Here is a 21,704-nt window from a genome sequence, read left to right as displayed (position 1 = left end):
GTTTTCAAATGCAGGTCAGCCCACTTTATTATCTTTCAGCAGCAAACCTTGCTCACCTCATCCTTCCCCTCTACCAGAAGGTCACCTTCTTATCTTCATTTGCGGAGCAACAAAAAACCCATCAGCAGCAATGCAGGAGTGTCTGGTAATTACTGCCTGTGTAATGACTTACCACATGGATAGCTCAAAACCTGGATGTCATCAATCGCAATGAAGCCGGTCTTCCCGTCCGAGACCTCCGCCTCAAATATGACCTGTCAGAAAGAGAGAGAGAGAGAGGATGTTAACAACATTTATTTCCATCAAGTTTTCACAGATTGATCCCCAATGCTCCATCATTCTGTCCAGGACACTTGTAGGTTCCGACAAGAAGCTGTTTGGTACATCCGCTGTGGGCACTTTATGGTGACGTGGGATGTGATCGTAAACTGAAATCAGTCTTGCACACAGATGGGAAAAAAGGACCAGTTGTGTGGGCAGAACATATGGTACAGCCTTAATAGGTTGACACACAATGTAAACCCGAGTTTAATGTGTATACCTTTGTGTGAGGGCTAGCAGGCAATGTCTTACATGCATGGCAGTTTTCAAATGCTGCTCCCACAATACAAATTGATGGATGGGCCTCTGCGGCCCACTCACCAAAAAGGTGGTTATTTGTTGGAATGTACCCAGCTTTTACAAAAGAAAAAGACAGAGTCCGTCAACCTTATCTGCACTTAGGATATATCAAACTGGCTCACATGGTGACGTTCTATTCTGGACACATAAGTATGCCTAAGTGTTGGAGGGCCAACGAGAACAGATGTACATTTCTATAAATGGTCAATTGAAAAGGTTTTGCCTCCACTTGAAGCTGATTCTAGAAAATAACCCTTCAACATTGTGCACTTTGTTTTTCACAGAACACAACCTTAAATTCATCTTTCTTAGAATTCACAATGTACTACATCTATTGTGAGATCTAAAGTACAATTTACAGCTGAATCCTGATCCCCTGAATGTCTAAGCATGACTTTCAGCAAGAAAAGAGAGAGACAGAATAAACATTTACAATAATAGTTGTAAGGCTGCCAGCTGCAGCCTAGCTCTAGCCGAAGGATGGGCAACTGGCAGCCATGTGACGCCCCTTTTGTAAGCCTGCGGGTGAATTCCCCACCCCACCCCCCAAAAAAGGCTCAACATACTGTTTTAGTATTTATCAGGATCCCCAATTAGCTTGTGCCGAGGCAGCGGCTACTCTTCCTGGAGTCAAAAAGGAAACACAACAAATAAAATACATAATATATTTAAATATACATACATACACTGTAGCACTACATTTACATTACAATTTAGCCATTCAGCAGACGCTCCTCATCCAGAGTGACCCACAACTAGTGTATTCATCTTAAGATAGCCAGGCAAGACAACCACACATCACCGTCGTATCACATACATAATACAATACATAATGCAAAGTAAAACACAGTCCCCGTTGTGTTGTTCTTTTTTCTGTTTTTTTAATATGGTTTTATTGCAAGCTTGAGTTACCTGCGATGGCAGGGGGTTCCATTTAGTCATGGCTCTATTTAATACCGTTTGTTTCCCAGCCTGTTCTGGACAAGGGGACTGTGAAAAGACCTCTGGTTGCATGTCTTGTGTGATACCGATGAATGTCTGAACTGTGTGCCAACTGCTTGAACACAGTTCGGTACCTTCAGCACATCAACACCTCACACAAAGACCAATAGTGATGCAGTCAATCTCTCCTAAATTTTGAGCCAGGAAAGATAAGCATGAATTTCATTGACATTCGTCCTCTGTGTACATCAAAGTGCAATACGTGCTGCTCTGTCCTGTGACAACTGCAATTTGCATATGTCCTTCTTTGCCGCACCTGACCACATAACTGGGCAGTAGTCCAGATGCGACAAAACTAGGGCCTGTAGGACCTGCCTGCTTGACTTAGATGTCAAGAAAGCAGAGCAAGAATAGTAGAATACACAAGGTGCAATTTTGAAATGTGGTTTTGCATCAGTAGTTTTACTCTTATGTCAGTCACTGACAGTCACTCAATTAGCCCATGTCAGCAAAACAAATGTAGGTTGATAAGTTAGTCTAGCGGCCAGCTATCTAAACTTGTAGTAATCATGGTCGAATTACTGACGGGGGGCCCCATTTGTATTTGATTTGTGTTTATTATGGTTCCCCACTAGCTGCCAAAGCAGCAGCTAGTCTTCTGGGGGTCTGGCAAAATTAAGGTAGCTATGCAATTTAAAAAACATTACAATACATTCATAACAGATTTCACAACACACTTGTGCCCTCAGTCCCCTACTCCACTACCACATATCTACAACACAAAATCCACGTGTACGTGTGCGTAGAGTGCATATGTTATCATGTGTGTATACATGGGTTTGTGCCTGTTTGTGTTGCTTCACAGTCACCGCTGTTCCATAAGGTGAATTTTTATCACTTTTTAAAATTTCATTCTACTGTTTAACTTCTTGCGAATAGAGGGGGTGCTGTTTTGCATTAGCATAATTTGCACTACAGATTAAACGGCTTCCTACTCAATTCTTGCTCGTACAATATGCATATTATTATTATTATTGGATAGAAAACACTCTCTAGTTTCTATAGCCGTTGGAATTATGTCTCTGAGTGAAACAGAACTCAATCTACAGCACTTTTCATGATAGCGAGTCAGATTTCAGACATCTTGGCACCTGATCTGGAGTCAGTTTAAAGGTCCGTGGAAATGCTATGGAGAAACAGACACTTCTTACGTCTTCCCCTGGATGTCAGTGCGTGATGACGCTTTGAATGGAGTCGATTGCGCAATCAGTGCCTCTTTAAGACACCAAATAGCGGAAGTAGCTTCCCTTTGCTGCCTGCGCCTGGCGCAAGAAGGACGTCGGACCCGCCTCCTTCCAACCTTTTGTTTAGCCAGTAATATTTCTCTGGTCATGTTTTTACTCGTTAGAGGTGTTAAAAACATCATAAGGTAGTTAATTTAAACCGTTTTATAGCAATTTATATCCTTTTAGTGCGATTTTGAGGCATTTATTTCTGAGACACTTTGAACCGCTGGGCACGTTTCCAGTTCATGCCGAACGTTAGCGGGCATTTCCACATGGCAAGAGGACAGCTTTTGACCAAAAGACGATTAGACCCAAGAAAGGATTCTTTGCCCAAGATTCTGATGGAAGAACAGCTCACAGTAAGAACAATTTATGATGATAAATCGTGTTTCTGTCGAAAAATGTTAAACGCTTATGCCGCCATTTTGTTTTGTATAGCTTCGCTTGGCGCAACCTGTATTGAAAAGTAAGGATAATTTAAAAAATGTTTATCAGCGATTGCATTAAGAACTAATTTGTCTTTCGATTCCTGTCAACCTTGTATTTTTTAGTCAAGTATATGATTAGCTATTGATTAAACTAGATCACTCAAAGATGGCGACCGACATTTCCAGGCTTGTTTTGCTACTATTTTCATTGTATAACCACGTTTTTTTATGGCTAAATATGCACATTTTCGAACAAACTCTATATGTATGTTGTAATATGATGTTACAGGAGTGTCATCGGAAGAATTCTGAGAAGGTTAGTGAAAAAATTAATATATTTTGGATGATAACGATATCGCTCTCTTTGGCTTGAATTCATGCTGGGGTAACGTTTGCATATGTGGTATGCTAATATAACGATTTGTGTTTTCGCCGTAAAACACTTCGAAAATCTGAAATGTTGTCTGAATTCACAAGATCTGTGTCTTTCCATTGCTATGTGCTGTGTATTTTTAAGAAATGTTTTATGATGAGTAAATTGGTAATACAAGTTGCTCTCTGTAGTAATTCTAGTCGCTTTGGTGAGATTTGTGATGGTGGCTGCAATGGCAAACTATGATTTATACCTGAAATATGCACATTTTTCTAACAAAACCTATCCTATACCATAAATATGTTATCAGACTGTCATCTGATGAGGTTTTTTCTTGGTTAGTGGCTATCAATATCTTAGTTTAGCCGAATTGGTGATAGCTACTGGTGTTGAGAAAAAATGGTGGACAAAGAAAAAGTGTCTTTTGCTAACGTGTTTAGCTAATAGATTTACATATTGTGTCTTCCCTGTAAAACATTTTAAAAATCTGAAATGGTGGCTTTCTTCACAAGATCTGTATCTTTCATTAGGTGTCTTGGACTTGTGATTTAATGATATTTAGATGCTACTATTTAATTGTGACGCTATGCTAGCGATGCTAATCAGTGTGTGGGGTGGGGGGGGGGGGTGCTCCCGGATCCGGGGTTGAGGCTCGTTAGAGGTTAAATCAGTTACTTGATGTGGAATAGAGTTCCATGTAGTCATGGCTCTATGTAGTACTGTGCACCTCCCATAGTCTGTTCTGGACATGGGGACTGTGAAGAGACCTCTGGTGGTATGTCTTGTGGGGTATGCATGGGTGCTAGTCGATTAAATAAACAGTTCGGTGCTTTCAACATGTCAATACCTCTCACAAATACAAGTAGTGATGAAGTCAATCTCTCCTACACTTTGAACCAGGAGAGATTGACATGCATATTATCAATGTTTGCTCTCTGTGTACATCCAAGGGCTACCCGTGCTGCTCTCTTTTGAGCCAATTGCAAAAGTCCCTCTTTGTGGCACCTGACCACCAACAGTAGGTGCGACAAAACTAGAGCCTGTAGGACCTACCTTGTTGATAGTGCTGTTAAGAAGGTAGAAGGTACTGAACAAAACATATAAACGCAACATGCAACAATTTTACTGAGTTACAGTTCATGTAAGGAAATAAGTAAATGTAAATAAATTCATTAGGCCCTAGCCTATGGATTTCACATGACTGAGCAGGGGCGCAGCCATGGGTGGGCCTGGGAGGGCATAGGCCCACCAACTGGGGAGCCAGACCCAGTGAATCAGAATTACTTTTTCCCCACAAAAGGGCTTTATTACAGACATAATTCTAAATTCATGGCTTAAGTCTGAAGAATTTACCGTGTTAAATGAGGCCTCATGCCCTGGTTACACTAGTGACCATATCCCCCGTGCATCCCGCAAAAGGCGGAGGTGTTGCTAACACGATAGCAAATTTCAATTTACCAAAAATAAGATGACGTTTTCGTCTTTTGAGCTTCTTGTCATGAAATCTATGCAGCCTACTCAATCACTTTTTATAGCTACTGTTTACAGGCCTCCTGTCAGAGGACAAAAATCAGTTAACCTGTTGAGGATGGGGGCGCTGTTGAGACTATTTATGCTAATCGTGTAATTTTTGAAACGGCTTCCCACAAAATCCTTGATCGTACAATATGCATATTATTATTATTATTGGATAGAAAACAGTCTATAGTTTCTATAGGAGTTGAAATTTTGTCTCTAAGTGGAACAGAGCCCATTCTACAGCAATTTCCCTGACATGGAGTCAGATTTCAGAAATTTTGGCCACTGTTCTGGAGTCAGTTAAAAGGGCACTGTTTTTGCTATGACTATACGGACACTACTTACGTCTTCCCCTGGATGCCTTTACGTGATGACGATTTCAATGGGGTCGATTGCGCGTTCACAGGCCCTACAAATTAAAAAACCCTGTAGGTAGGAGCTCCTTTGCAGCTGCGTAATGCGCGTGGAGGACATCGACCTGCTATTTTTCCAAGCGTTAGTTTAGCCTGTTATATTTTTCCGGTCATGTTTTTACTCGTTATAGGAGTTAAAAACATCATAAGGTAGTTAATTTAAAGCGTTTTATAGCAATTTATATCCGTTTAGTGCGATTTTGGGACATTTATTTCTTTAACGCTGTGAATAGCTGGGCACGCTTTCAATTCATACCGAACGCAGTTGGCATTTCCACATGGCAAGAGGACAGCTTTCCACCAAAAGACGATTACTCCCAAGAAAGGATCCTTTGCCCAAGATACTGATGGAAGAACAGCTCAAAGTAGGACATTTTTATTATGATAAATCGTGTTTCCGTCGAAAAATTTTAGTGGCTTAGGACGCCATGTTTTTTGACGTAGCTTCGCTTGGCGCAAACTGTATTGAAAAGTAAGGATAAATTAAAAAATGTAATTCCGCAATTGTATTAAGAATTAAATTGTCTATCAATCCCTGTCCACCCTATATTTTTTAGTCACGTTTATGAGTATTTATGTATAAGAGTAGATCACTGTCTAAGTGGCGCAAGGACATTTTCTGACCAGCTGAGCTACATTTCACATTGTCTAACCATGATTTTAGTGGCTAAATATAAACATTTTCGATCAAACTCTATATGGATTGTGTAATATGATGTTACAGGAGTGTCATCTGAAGAATTCTGAGAAGGTTAGTGAAAAAATTAATATATTTTTGGCGATGTTGACGTTATCGCCCACTTTGGCTAGAATCAATGCTGGGCTGCTATGTGCTATGTGCTATGCTAATATAACGATTTATTGTGTTTTCGCTGTAAGACACTTAGAAAATCTGAAATATTGTCTGTATTCACAGGATCTGTGTCTTTCGATTAGTGTATGCTGTGTATTTTTACGAAATGTTTGATGATTAGTAAGTAGGTAAACACGTTGCTCATAGTAATTATTCTAGTCCATTTGTGACGATGGGTGCAATTGTAACCTATGCCGTCTACCTGAAATATGCACTTTTTTCTAACAAAACCTATCCCATACCATAAATATGTTATCAGACTGTCATCTGATGAGTTTTTTTCTTGGTTAGGGCTATAAATATCTTAGTTTAGCCGAATTGGTGATAGCTACTGGTGTTGGTGGACAAATAAAAGATGGTGGATTATGCTAATGTGTTTTTAGGTAATAGATGTACATCTTTACATATTGTGTCTTCCCTGTAAAACATTTTAAAAATCGGACATGTTGACTGGATTCACAAGATCTGTGTCTTTCATTAGCTGTATTGGACTTTAATGTGTGAAAGTTAAATATTTAAAAAAAAAAAAATTTTTGAATTTCGCGGCACTGGTTTTTCAGTGGGGGTGGGGGGGGGAGTGCCGCTAGCGGCACACTCATCCTAGACAGGTTAACCACCTAACTGAGGAACTAAATTTAACCTTGCGCAATACCCTAGATGCAGTTGCACCCCTAAAAACTAAAAACATTTGTCATAAGAAACTAGCTCTCCGGTATACAGAAAATACCCGAGCTCTGAAGCAAGATTCCAGAAAATTGGAACGGAAATGGCGCCACACCAAACTGGAAGTCTTCCGACTAGCTTGGAAAGACAGTACCGTGCAGTATTGAAGAGCCCTCACTGCTGCTCGATCATCCTATTTTTCCAACCTAATTGAGGAAAATAAGAACAATCCAAAATGTATTTTTGATACTGTCGCGAAGCTAACTAAAAAGCAGCATTCTCCAAGAGAGGATGGCTTTCACTTCAGCAGTAATAAATTCATGAACTTCTTTGAGGAAAAGATCATGATCATTAGAAAGCAAATTACGGACTTCTCTTTAAATCTGCGTATTCCTCCAAAGCTCAGTTGTCCTGAGTCTGCACAACTCTGCCAGGGCCTAGGATCAAGAAAGACACTCAAGTGTTTTAGTACTATATCTCTTGACACAATGATGAAAACAATCATGGCTTCTAAACCTTCAAGCTGGATACTGGACCCTATTCGGACTAAACTACTGAAAGAGCTGCTTCCTGTACTTGGCCCTCCTATGTTGAACATAATAAACGGCTCTCTATCCACTGGATGTGTACCAAACTCACTAAAAGTGGCAGTAATAAAGCCTCTCTTGAAGAAGCCAAACCTTGACCCAGAAAATATAAAAAAAATAAAAAAAATAAATAAAATCGGCCTATATCGAATCTTCCATTCCTCTCAAAAAAAATTGAAAAAGCTGTTGCGCAGCAAATCACTGCCTTCCTGAAGACAAACAATGTATATGAAATGCTTCAGTCTAGACCCCATCATAGCACCGAGACTGCATTTGTGAAGGTGGTAAATGACCTTTTAATGGCGTCAGACCCCATCATAGCACTGAGACTGCATTTGTGAAGGTGGTAAATGACCTTTTAATGGCGTCAGACCGAGGCTCTGCATCTGTCCTCGTGCTCCTCGACCTTAGTGCTGCTTTGATACCATCAATCACCACATTCTTTTGGAGAGATTGGAAATCCAAATGGGTCTACACAGACAAGTTCTGGCCTGGTTTAGATCTTACCTGTCGGAAAGATATCAGTTTGTCTCTGTGAATGGTTTGTCCTCTGCCAAATCAACTGTAATTTTCAGTGTTCCTCAAGGTTCCGTTTTAGGACCACTATTGTTTTCACTATATATTTTACCTCTTGGGGATGTCATTTGAAAACGTAATGTTATCTTTCACTGCTATGCGGATGACACACAGCTGTACATTTCAATGAAATATGGTGAAGCCCCAAAATTGCCCTCACAGCCTGTGTTTCAGACATAAGGAAGTGGATGGTTGCAAACCTTCTACTTTTAAACTCGGACAAAACAGAGGTGCTTGTTCTAGGTCCCAAGAAACAAAGACATCTTCTGTTGAATCTGACAATTAATCTTGATGGTTGTACAGTCGTCTCAAATAAAACTGTGAAGGACCTCGGCGTCACTCTGGACCCTGATCTCTCTTTTGACGAACATATCAAGACTGTTTCAAGTACAGCTTTTTTCCATCTATGTAACATTGCAAAAATCTGAAACTTTTTGTCCAAGAATGATGCAGAAAAATTAATCGATGCTTTTGTTACATCTAGATTAGACTACTGCAATGCTCTACTTTCCGGCTACCCGGATAAGGCACAAAATAAACTTCAGTTAGTGCTAAATACGGCTGCTAGAATCCTGACTAGAACCCCAAAATTTGATCATATTACTCCAGTGCTAGCCTCCCTACACTGGCTTCCTGTTAAGGCAAGGGCTGATTTCAAGGTTTTACTGCTAACCTACAAAGCATTACATGGGCTTGCTCCTACCTATCTTTCCGATTTGGTCCTGCCGTACATACCTACACGTACGCTACGGTCACAAGACGCAGGCCTCCTAATTGTCCCTAGAATTTCTAAGCAAACAGCTGGAGGCAGGGCTTTCTCCTATAGAGCTCCATTTTTATGGAATGGTCTGCCTACCCATGTGAGAGACGCAGACTCGGTCTCAACCTTTAAGTCTTTACTGAAGACTCATCTCTTCAGTAGGGCATATGATTGAGTGTAGTCTGGCCCAGGAGTGTGAAGGTGAACAGAAAGGCTCTGGAGCAACGAACCGCCCTTACTGTCTCTGCCTGGCCGGTTCCCCCCTCTCCACTGGGATTCTCTGCCTCTAACCCTATTACAGGGGCTGAGTCACTGGCTTACTGGTGCTCCTCCATGCCGTCCCTAGGAGGGGTGCGTCACTTGAGTGGGCTGAGTTGCTGATGTGATCTTCCTGTTTGGGTTGGGTTGGCGCCTCCCCTTGGGTTGTGCCGTGGCGGAGATCTTTGTGGGCTATACTCGGCCTTGTCTCAGGATGGTAAGTTGGTGGTTGAAGATATCCCTCTAGTGGTGTGGGGGCTGTGCTTTGGCAAAGTGGGTGGGGTTATTTCCTGCCTGTTTGGCCCTGTCCGGGGGTATCATCGGATGGGGCCACAATGTCTCCTGACCCCTCCTGCCTCAGGCTCCAGTATTTATGCTGCAGTAGTTTGTGTCAGGGGGCTAGGGTCAGTCTGTTATATCTGGAGTATTTCTCCTGCTTATCCGATGTCCTGTGTGAATTTAAGTATGCTCTCTCTAATTCTCTCTTCCCTTCTTTCTCTCTCTCGGAGGACCTGAGCCCTAGGACCATGCCTCAGGATTACCTGGCATGATGACTCCTTGCTGTCCCCAGTCCACCTGGCCGTGGTGCTGCTCCAGTTTCAACTGTTCTGCCTGCGGCTATGGAACACTGATCTGTTCACCGGACGTGCTACCTGTCCTAGACCTGCTGTTTCAACTCTCTAGAGACAGCAGGAGCGGTAGAGATACTCTCAATGATTGGCTATGAAAAGCCAAGTGACATTTACTCCTGAGGTTCTGACTTGTTGCACCCTCGACAACTACTGTGATTATTATTATTTGGCCATGCTGGTCATTTATGAACATTTGAACATCTTGGCCATGTTCTGTTATAATCACAGCCAGAAGAGGACTGGCCACCCCTCATAACCTGGTTCCTCTGGGTTTCTTCCTAGGTTTTGGCCTTTCTAGGGAGTTTTTCCGAGCCACCGTGCTTCTACACCTGCATTGCTTGCTGTTTGGGGTTTTAGGCTGGATTTCTGTACAGCACTTTGAGATATCAGCTGATGTAAGAAGGGCTATATAAATAAATTTGATTTGAAATTTGACAAATTCTCCTCAGCACACACACCCTCCCCCTCAGATGATCCCGAATGTGAAGAAGCCGGATTTGAAGGTCCTGGACTGGCGTGGTTACACGTTGTCTGCGGTTGTGAGACCAGTTGGACATACTGCCAAATTCTCTAAATAAAATGACGTTGTGGCGGCTTATGGTAGAGAAATTAACATTAAATTCCCTTGCAACAGCTCTGGCGGACAATCCTGCAGTTAGCATGCCAATTGCACACTCCTTTAAAACTCTGTGGCACTGTGTTGTGTGACAAACTGCACATTTTACTGTCCCCAGCAAAAGGTGCACCTGTGTAATGATCATGATGTTCAAATCAGCTTCTCGATATGCCACACCAGTCAAGTGGATGGATTATCTTGGCAAAGGAAAAACGTTCACTTACAGGGATGTAAACAAATTTCTGCATAGAATTTGAGAGAAATATGATTTTTGTGTGTATGTTGGGGATGTTATATTTCAACTCATAAAACATGGGACCATCATTTTACATGTTGAGTTTATATTTTTGTTCGGTATAGAATTGCAAGAAATGAATACTAAAACATCTATTTTTTTCTCTCCTCTGTCAAGACGATGGCCGCTCGAATGTCTTGCTTGCAAGGTGGGGAAAACAACATTTTGCTTAGCACTAGGGCCGGCTCTGACTACATCTTGGTATGGATGTGGGGACACAGACCCGCGAGCCACTATGGCAGACCGGCAAGCCACTGCACCCCCCCCCCCCCCCCCATGATGAGTATTTTGTGGCCCCCAACCCCATCAAAGTTGTCCATCCCTACTCTAGCTTAATGATGGTATTTAGCTTTTAGCTGAGATACATATCCTTTTAAGTGATCTCCCTCTTAAAACTTCTTGCGAATATAGGGGGTGCTGTTTCGACTTAGCATAAATCGGTCTCCAGATTAAACGGCTTCCTACTCAATTCTTGCTCGTACAATATGCATATTATTATTATTATTGGATAGAAAACACTCTAGTTTCTATAGCCGTTGGAATTTTGTCTCTGAGTGAAACAGAACTCCTTCTACAGCACTTTTCATGACAGGGAGTGAGATTTCAGAAATCTTGGCCCCTGTTCCCAGGTCGGTTGTAAAGTCCCTGTAAATGCTATGGAGAAACAGTCTTCCTCTGGATGTCAGTACGTGGTGACGCTTTGAATGGAGTCGATTGCGTAATCAGGGCCTCTATAAAACACCAAATACCGGAAGTACATTTCTTTTCGTCTCTGCGCCTGACGCACGATGGACATCGGACTTGCCTCCTTCCAAGCTGTTGTTTAGCCAGTAATATTTCTCCGGTCATGTTTTTACTCGTTATAGGTGTTATAAACATCATAAGGTAGTTAATTTGAACCGTTTTATAGCAATTTATATCCGTTTAGGGCGATTTTATGGCATTTCTGTGTGATGCACTTTGAGGAGCTGGGCACTTTGAGTGCATGGTGAACGTTAGTGGCCATTTCGACGGGACAAGAGGACATCTTTCGACCAAAAGACGATTAGACCGGAGAAAGGATTCATTGCCCAAGATTCTGATGGAAGAACAGCTCATAGTAAGAACTATTTATGATGATAAATCTTGTTTCTGTCGAAAAATGTTAAACGCTTATGCCGCCATTTTGTTTGGTGTAGCTTCGCTTGGCGCAACCTGTATTGAAAAGTAAGGATAATTAAAAAAATGTAATTCAGCGATTGCATTAAGAATTAAATTGTCTATCAATCGCTGTCCACCCTGTATTTTTTAGTCAAGTTTATGAGTATTATGTATAAGACTAGATCACTGTCTAATATGGTGCCCGGCATTTTCTGACCAGCTTGGCTACTTTTCTCATTGTCTAACCATGATTTTGGTGGCTAAATATGCACATTTTCGAACAAACTCTATATGTATGTTGTAATGTGATGTTACAGGAGTGTCATCTGAAGAATTCTGAGAAGGTTAGTGAAAAAATTAATACATTTTGGTGGTGATAATGCTATCGCTCTTTTTGCCGTGAATCAATGCTGGGGTAATGTTTGCACATGTGCTATGGTAATATAACGATTTATTGTGTTTTCGCTGTAAGACACTTAGAAAATCTGAAATATTGTCTGGATTCACAGGATCTGTGTCTTTCAATTAGTGTACACTGTGTATTTTTAAGAAATGTTTTATGATTAGTAATTAGGTAATACACGTTGCTCTCTGTATTTTTTCTAGTCGAGTTGTGACGGTGGGTGCAATTGTAAACTATGATTTATACCTGAAATATGCACATTTTTCTAACAAAACCTATCCTATACCATAAATATGTTTTCAGACTGTCATCCGATGAGGTTTTTTCTTGGTTAGTGGCTATCAATATCTTTATTTGGCCGAATTGGTGATAGCTACTGGTGTTGAGAAAAAATGGTGGACAAAGAGAAATTGTGATTTTTGCTAACGTGGTTAGCTAATAGATTTACATTGTGTCTTCCCTGTAAAACATTTTAAAAATCAGAGATGATGGCTTGAATCACAAGATCTGTATCTTTCATTTGGTGTCTTGGACTTGTGATTGAATGATATTTAGATGCTACTATTTAATTGTGACGCTATGCTAGCTATGCTATTCAGCTTTTTTACTGGTGGGGGAGGTGGGGGGTGCTCCCGGATCCGGGTTTCTGAGGCAGTAGAAGTTAATGCATACGACATTGGCTAAACAAATCTTAAGCCAGCACCTGCGATAATTCCAATGTGAGAATTATGGTACAACTTTTGAAGGAAGCAGTGGATCTAAGTACAGTCAGTGCAGCCATGGGAATCTGCCACAACCCCCCCCCCCCCCCCCCCCTCCACAACTAGTGAAAATGGGCAGATGTACTGTACTCAGTTAGCAGATTTTTCACTCAATACCATGATCTTATTAGAGCCTGGTCTTACAACATAGATGAACAACAACACCTATTAGTCTTTGGGGTACAAGGTGATAGAGTAGCCATTTCCAAACTATCGAATGCAATTTTCAGTTGTCACAGTAAAGAGAAGAGGCTGGACATCATTGAAAATGGAAGTTGAGAACAAACAAAAAAACTCTGCTGTGACACCCTGCGCTGGAGCAATTATCTTAACCGAGCTAGCTGCAACAGGCTAGCCCTTATATCACCCTGCCATAAACCAGTGAGCTCTCCTCACAGCATCAGCCCCCTGACAGCTCTTTGAAAATAACTATCTCTGAACCCCTCCAGGTGGGGAGAAGACGGTGACATATTCACAACACAGGATGACAGCCAACGGAATAAAAACACTCAGAGTGGATACATGCAAATTGGTGGATTACATTTGTTCATCCCATTTTGATTTGAGGAACTAAGGAGTTTACTCAGCAACCCTGTGATAAAGTTCAATTATCCCAAAATGTCTCCACACAATAAGTCAATACAGACAAAATGAAAGGTCTCTGAAAGGTGAAATACACAGCAAACTCAAATCAAATGATATTTGTCATACGCTTCGTAAACAACATTTGTAGCTGTAATCATCACATACGCTGCTGCTACCGTTTACCATCTGACACTTTAATCCTAGTTAGGCCGGACAAAGTTGAATTACTGTTTATCCGATGCCCCGCCTCACTTTTCTCCACACACCGAAAACATAAAAATCAGATGTGTTATTTTTTGGGGCCAATATAAGAGGCTTTTTGTTTATAATACACTGTCCGCTCTCCCAAGTTGATACCCAAGAGACCAAACAGCCTCAGATCATGTTCAAGCCTCAGATTGGACAGTGAAACACACAGGCTGTGAAACCTGCAGGCCACGTGCAGATGTTTCATTTCTCTCTCATGCTGTCATGGCTGTAGCCAGCGCAAATTCCTACTATTTATGTGTCCAGGTTAAATGTGGGACGTACCTCATTATAAACAAACATTCGGTTAAATTCATGGATATTGCATAATTTTCAGATCTATTAGAAGCGATTAATAGACGAAACAACAATGTAATTCAACCAATTGACTGGCCAGAGATCAGGGCATTCATCGGCAAAGAGCAGGGCAAGCTGATAGTATTTTGGACAACCAAATTGAACTCCAAATGAAATCAAGTGTGTCAGCTGTATGGTGATTTGCGATTCATAACTTACATTTTAACGGTACTACCAGTAGTAGTAGACCAACCGATAACACCGCGAAGGAATGCGTTTGAAGTGATGATTAGCCGCCGAGAACAGCTAACATGTCCAGCAAGGTACATCGCCAGTGGCACGCACACACTTCGTGCAGATTAGCAGGTGGGGGCTTTTCGTGGCAGCCATACGAGACAAGGTGGATGTGGTGAGCGAAGTTACTGGGCTTGAATTTAGTCACGCTTTCTCTATATAGATTGAAGCTTCTAATTGTGCATGTTTAAAAAACATTTTTTATGATTAGAGGTTATACTCTGTGGCTGGATTTATGTATTTTCTTCCAATGTTACATTCATTTGGCAGACGTAACTTGATTGACCCTCTTTCTACAAGGCCTAGTCTATGAGAGGCCTAATCATATTTGTATGAATATTTTGTTAATGCCTAGGCAATAAAGATGCATTCAGGTAATTAACTCATTATAATGCATCAACATTTTAATTTGATTACAATTATTTATTGTCAATCACTCTTCAATTTGTTAAGCTATACAATAAAGTAGATATATGAACTGATAATACATTCATACATTACTTATTTTTTAAATATAATTTTTGATTATGATAGGGTGTATAATAGAATGCAATATTCTATGTGAATAATGTTCATTAATGTTAATTTGTGAATTAATAATAATAAATCTGACTGGTCAATTGTGAGTCGGGCTTGTGCCAAAGAGGGCAAAAAAACCTGAAATAGTATTTTTTTAAACATTATAATTTTTAATCCAACCACAGGAGCCCGCTCTCAATGTTCAAAATACACCAGAGAGCATAATGTATTCACAGAGGATCTATAGTTTATTAAAAAAAATAACTGTTGATTAAGGTATCACAAGCACATGCGGGTATCTGCAAAATAAAGGAAACACCAACAAAGTGTCTAAAAAAAAGTGTCTGCCTGGCCTGATGACGCCTGGCTGTCCCCAGTTCACCTGGTCGTGCTGCTACTCCAGTTTGAACTGCTGTGGGGACTTGCTTCCATTCAGCAACAAATAGCATTAGTGAGGTCGGGCACAGATATTGGGCAATTAGACATGGCTCGCAGTCGGTTCCAATTCATGCCAAAAGGTGTTCGAGGGGGTTGAGGTCAGTGTTCTCTGAAGGCCAGTCAAGTTCTTCCAAAACAATCTTGACAAATCCTTTCTGTATGGACCTTGCTTTGTGCACGGGGGCATTATCATGCTAAAACAGGAAAGGGCCCTCCCCAAACTGTTGTCACAAAGTTGGAAGCACAGAATCATCTAGAATGTCACCCTATGCTGTAACATTAAGATTTCCCTTCACTGGAACTAAGGGGCCTGAAACATGAAAAACAGTCCCAGTCCATTATTCCTCCTCCACCAAACTTTACACTATGCATTGGGGCAGGTAGCGTTCTCCTGGCATCCGCTAAACCCAGATTTGTCTGTCGGACTGCTGAAGCGTGATTCATCACTCCAGAGAATGCGTTTCCACTGCTCCAGATCCAATGGCGGTGAGCTTTACACCACTCCAGCCGACACTTGGCATAGTGTATGGTGATTTTAGGCTTGTTTGCTGTGTTACGCACGCCTCTAAAAAGAGGGAATGCAACTCCCTGCTGCAACCCAACTCTCCATGAAGCGAAAGAGGTATGGACAATAGGTGCGAGAAAGCACGACAAAGGCAGAATTTACCGTTACTAGGATTTATTTCCTACACGGTAATATGGGGAAAAGGGGCTGGACGGAACCAAAGGAAAGAAAGTAAATATCTAACCTGCCTACACACTTAACTTACCTAACTTAGCACCACCTGGTGCCCTAACAAAAATACAGGGGGTGGTCCGTCCAGGTCTTACCTAGTGTGCCTAGACATTGAATATACTACGGGTATATGTATGCCCTCGGGCCTCTTGCCTAAGCACTCCCAAAGTGCCTTCTCCTTCCCCCCTGGGAACTAATGATACAGAACAACAAACAATTTCAATAATCAAAACAGTGCGTCCTAAAACATATAACAGACATAACCAATCAGCTCCCTCAGCAACAACTTACATAGTACATACCAAATATCTTTGAGAAACAACCAACACTTTATCACTATCAAATTCTCCAGAAAAAATCTCTCTCTAATCATTTCTCTTTTCTTCTGAACAGAACACTGGCTTTTATATCTTCTGGTGGCAATGGTGATTAGAGTCAGCTGCTTATTGACGAGGGGGCGGAGTCAGCTCCAATCATCAATTAGCCTGGGGTCGACCAATCAGCTGGTTGGGGAGGCTTCCAGGAAGCCATCTCCTGAAACACACACACTCAAATACAACACAGAAACTGGGGAACGTAACATGTGGCTGCTCGGCTATGGAAACCCATTTCATGAATGTTTCCGAACAATTATTGTGCTGACATTGCTTCCAAAGGCAGTTGGGAACTCGGTAGTGAGTGTTGCAACCAAGGACAGACGATTTTTACATGCTTCAGCACTCAGTGGTCCCGTTCCGTGAGCTTGTGTGGCCTACCACTTCGTGGCTGAGCTGTTGTTGCTCCTAGACATTTCCACTTCACAATAACAGCACTTACAGTTTCCCGGGGCAGCTCTAGCAGGGCTGAAATTTGACAAACTGACTTGTTGAAAAGGTGGCATCCTATGACAGTGCCACGTTGAAAGTCACTGAGCGCTTCAGTAAGGCCGTTCTACTGCCAATGTTTGTCTATGGAGATTGCATGGCTGTGTGCTTGATTGTACACACCTGTCAGCAACGGGTGTGGCTGAAAAAGCCAAATCCACTTATTTGAAGGGGTGTCCATATACTTTTGTATATATAGTGTATATAGATTGGAAGTAGCAAGGAGGAGCTATATATACTGTAGATTGGAAGTAGCAAGGAGGAGCAAGCTATATAGATAGCAGTTTGTTTATCTGGGTTGTGCTGATGACATTTCATATCGTCATCTGCCTCACCTAAAGCCCATTCTTGTGGGAAGCTGCTAGACCACCAATTGCTATTAGTCAGTATATAACATGTGAAATGCTTGACAGAGAGCAGTATATTTTCTGGGTGATTTAAATATTGATTGGCTTTTATCAAGCTGCCCACTCAAGAAAACGCTTCAAACTGTAACCAGTCAACCTACCAGGGTAGTTACAAACAGCACAGACATGAAATCATCAACATGTATTGATCACATCTTTACTAATTCTGCAGAAATTTGCTTTAAAGCAGTATCCAAATCCATTGGATGTAGTGATGACAATATAGTAGCCATATCTAGGAAAACCAAAGCTCCAAAGGCTGGGCCTAATATAGTGTATAAGATGTCATACACAAAGTTTTGTAGTGATTCCTATGTTGTTGATATTTGTTGTGGTGTGTATTGAGGAGCAACCAGACGCTGCACTTGACACATTTATGACATTTCTTATTCCAGTTACTAATAAGCATGCACCCATTAAGACAATGAATGTAAAAACGGTTAAATCCCCGTGAATTGATGAGGAATTGACATATTAAGTTAAGAACAAATTCTTATTTACAATGACGGCCTACCCCGGCCAAACCCAGACGACTCTGGGCCAATTGCGCGCCACCTTATGGGATGTGATATAGCCTGGATTTGAACCAGGTACTGCAGTGACGCCTCTTGCACTGAGATGCAGTGTCTTAAAGATGCAGTGTCTATTACATGTTTTCGCTTTCTATTATTTCTCCATTTTATTTTTCTGCTTTGTTGGGAAGGGCCAGTAACTAAGCATTTCACTGTTAGTCTACACCTGTTGCGTACGAAGCATGTGACAAATAACATTTGATTTGAGACTGCAGCTGGGCTGGGCCTACATGGAGCCTGCATGCGCTGCACATACAACTATGATGTCAGCAACTCCTGCCATCCCAGCCGGTTGTGTGTGTGTGTGTGTGTGTGTGTGTGTGTGTGTGTGTGTGTGTGTGTGTGTGTGTGTGTGTGTGTGTGTGTGTGTGTGTGTGTGTGAGAGAGAGAAAGGGGGGGGGGGGGTAGCTGTAATAGATTTTCTGCTCAATATTACCAATTTGTTCACTGTGATTGTAACTTGTAACCCAGTTCTATCAAATATTCATACTAGCCACTTCTGTGGTCTGCAAGTGAATAATACATACATATATTTACATTGTGAGCATAAACATTTGGTTGTACAGACCTACTCCAAGACATTCTTTCTTTTTCTCTCCCTTTCTCTCAACCAGAGAGAAATACAATCCACTGATTACAGAAAGAGCTTTGATTATCAATATTATCACATAGGCAACCAACACAAGTAGGAATATCAGAAACTGATACTCAACTGCCAAAACTCTTTCAACAAACTACGTCCGTGACGTGGAAATATACAGCAAACATTGTCAGAGATGCAAACACACACATCTGTCTGCCAGGCACCCACTCATCCCCCCATCAGCTGGGTGATGTGATATTTGCCGTTCTCTTATCGCCTTACCTGCCAGAGATAAAGGCCTGGGGTGGAGAGGAGGAGAGAGGGGAGAAAGAGGAGAGAGGAGGGAGGGAGGAGAGAAGGAGAGGAGAGGCATTCTGCTGGAGGAGCTACACAACCCTCCCCCAACTGCATTTATTCCGCTGATCATTACCACAGCGCTCACAGAGTAAACATTGTCAGAAGAAATAAAACAATTGATACAAATGTGATGAGGGAAAAGCCTTTTATTTCAGCGGGAGTAGCCCGGGAGACGTCATTCATCACGTCTACAGGGGGAGAAAATAAAATATGTGCCGAAATGTTTGCCTTTAAGGAAAGATGCAGCACGCTGTTTTGAGGCCTCCGGTGGGATGTGATCTTTCTCCTCCAGGATGGCCCATTAGAAGCAATATATTCTGCCTTCAGACTCCCACCCATGATTCCTCACAGGGCAGTTCATAGGAGGCACATCCCTCATAGTTGAAGAGTAATCTCTAGCTTTATGTTATCAATTTCAATGTATCATTTCACCCGCCGGCATTCGAGCCCATTACTTTATTACGGCAGAGAGCCCCGACAATAATGAAGTAAGGGCTTCTGAGAAATGAAAACATGTTTTGAGGTACAAAAGTGAGATTCTACCTTACTAACATTGATTGTTTCAGTATTCAGATCAATAGCCGGGGCCAAATTAGAGTGATTACACTCGGAGAGATTAAGTCTGAAGCATGATGAGAGGGAGGGGAGACACCTGTGGTACGTGTAGATGTTCACTCAGATTGTAGCTAACTGAGAACAAATTCCTGACCAAAATCAAACCACTAAACCAGGGATAGGATATCTAGCGAATATAGAACCAACACTGACCACAATGGAAGAGCCAACTCAAGTCTTTCAAAGGGCTCAGGCTCATTTCACTTCAATAAGAATTAGACTCTAGAATCCATAGCGAGTGTGGCTCTAATCATGTTAATCATCTTAAGAGTGTGTCATTAACACTGATTAAATGACCCTAATGGATGTATTGGATAGCTCTGCTCCGGCTGGGGAAAGCCCTCGGTGCAAGAATGCAATTTAACTCAATGTAGCACAGTCAGCACCTTCCAAGAGGTCAAATATGGACCGTTATGATAAGACCTGTTATTTTTACTCGACAGGAGGGCTGTATTCATACACACACACAACCTTCTGCCAGCCATCTATAGGTTCACACTCAGTCAGAGAGTCAGGATAGAATCTGAGTTGGGAGGGCAGAAAGCCAAGATAATGAGGAGGAACGTGGGGTGGAGGTGGAACGACCTTAACAAGAGATGCCAGCCCTCAGCCTTCAGACCTCAACCCTCCCCAACAATGCGTCCTTCCTTTTCCACTCACACACATTTGCACAAACCAACCCCCACCCATACCAAGTGTACACAACCAGGAGTGGCTTGCCCTCTCGCACACTTGTGACTCACACTCCTGTAAGACCTCACTTGCCACTCCATTAATTAAAACTGTTCCGAAGACGCGCACACACCCCTGAAGACAACTAGAGTGGAGGGTTCTGGACCGCAGGTAAGACCATTTAGGTCAGTATCCATGGAAATTAGTCAACATTGTCTGAAGAGACACACAAATACTATATTGACACATAACATTTCACTAATGTGTGCTCAGCTGCAAACGTTACATTCTGGCATAATGCCTGACAATACCTTAACACTCCCCAGACAGGATGTAAACTCACTTCTAACTTATTATTAACCATTCCTTATGACATGTTTAATTAACCCTATTTAGTCATTTATTTAAATGTGCATGCCAGAAATAAAGACCTATTATTAAGGTAAAATCACATGATTTTCTATAGTAACAGACAATATTTATGCACAAAATGACCAGCTGTCAAATTTGTGTCTGGTGTCATCACTCCAATCAAAGGTGACAAAGACCACAAAGTTCAACGTGATGTGGATTCAGAGAAATGCGGACAAACATAAAATAAACAGCAGCCTCAGAGAGGGAAAGAAAAAGAGCGAGAGAGAGAAAGAGAGACAGAGAGAATGAGAGAACCAGAAGAAACATGCTGGCACAGGCCCTAGCTTCATTAGTTTCTCACCTCTGATATTAGAGGCTATTCATTATAATGCACTGCTCTCCTAAATGATCCCTAATCCCCTGTGTGTAGTCTAATTTACAGGATAAAATGTCTAAGCTTGCTCCGCTCTCTGCAGGGGGTGCGGGACCGGGAACTGGGGCTGTCGGGGTCTATGAGGGGTTCCATTTACACAAGGCCTTTACCAGCACACCTTTTGGAAGAGAGCAGCTCAGTGGGAGACACAAAATGTCCTTCAGCAGGAGAGGAGAAATGGGTTGATGAGTCACCCACTAAATCTCGGGCCTACGATTATTTTATTTTTTACCCGAATGTGGTTTATACAGTTTTAGTAGGCTGCCTTTGTAAAATAGCTACAGTTATGAATCAACACTGAAAAATACTCAATTGATGAGTTGATGATGGATATATGGATGGACCCTTTTTAAAAGAAGAATTCTTGATTGAAAAAATTGAGAATCTGCATGTGTGCAGTGACCTTATTACAGAATGTGCTTAACTTAAAAGATATAAAAGACGTAATGACTACTTGTGACCAGCAGAGGCAACCAAATATAATGAAACAAAGACACAAGCACGCACACCTGTGGCCAAGCCTTTTTTTCTCTCTCCCTCAATCACTTCCTTTTAATAGCTCACTCCAATGTAAGTACACCTACCTTATCTTTTCAGATGCTTTATCA

General features: G+C 41.7%; 1 protein-coding gene across 21 annotated transcripts in view; it reads right to left on the bottom strand.

The window, feature by feature from the left end:
* LOC129817527 (receptor-type tyrosine-protein phosphatase kappa-like) overlaps positions 1-21,704 on the bottom strand; it is a 183,833-nt gene that overhangs the window by 94,099 nt on the left and 68,030 nt on the right. For all 21 annotated transcript variants that reach the window (XM_055872878.1, XM_055872876.1, XM_055872875.1 and 18 more), the window contains one exon: positions 173-254. In XM_055872878.1, the coding sequence (XP_055728853.1) occupies positions 173-254 (82 nt within the window). The remainder of the gene's footprint in view (positions 1-172; positions 255-21,704) is intronic.

This window comes from Salvelinus fontinalis, chromosome 20, assembly GCF_029448725.1.
Source record: "Salvelinus fontinalis isolate EN_2023a chromosome 20, ASM2944872v1, whole genome shotgun sequence".
Classification (NCBI taxonomy): Eukaryota; Metazoa; Chordata; class Actinopteri; order Salmoniformes; family Salmonidae; genus Salvelinus; species Salvelinus fontinalis.
Note: the sequence above shows the minus strand (reverse complement) of the source record. Positions and strands in the feature narration are given on the sequence as shown.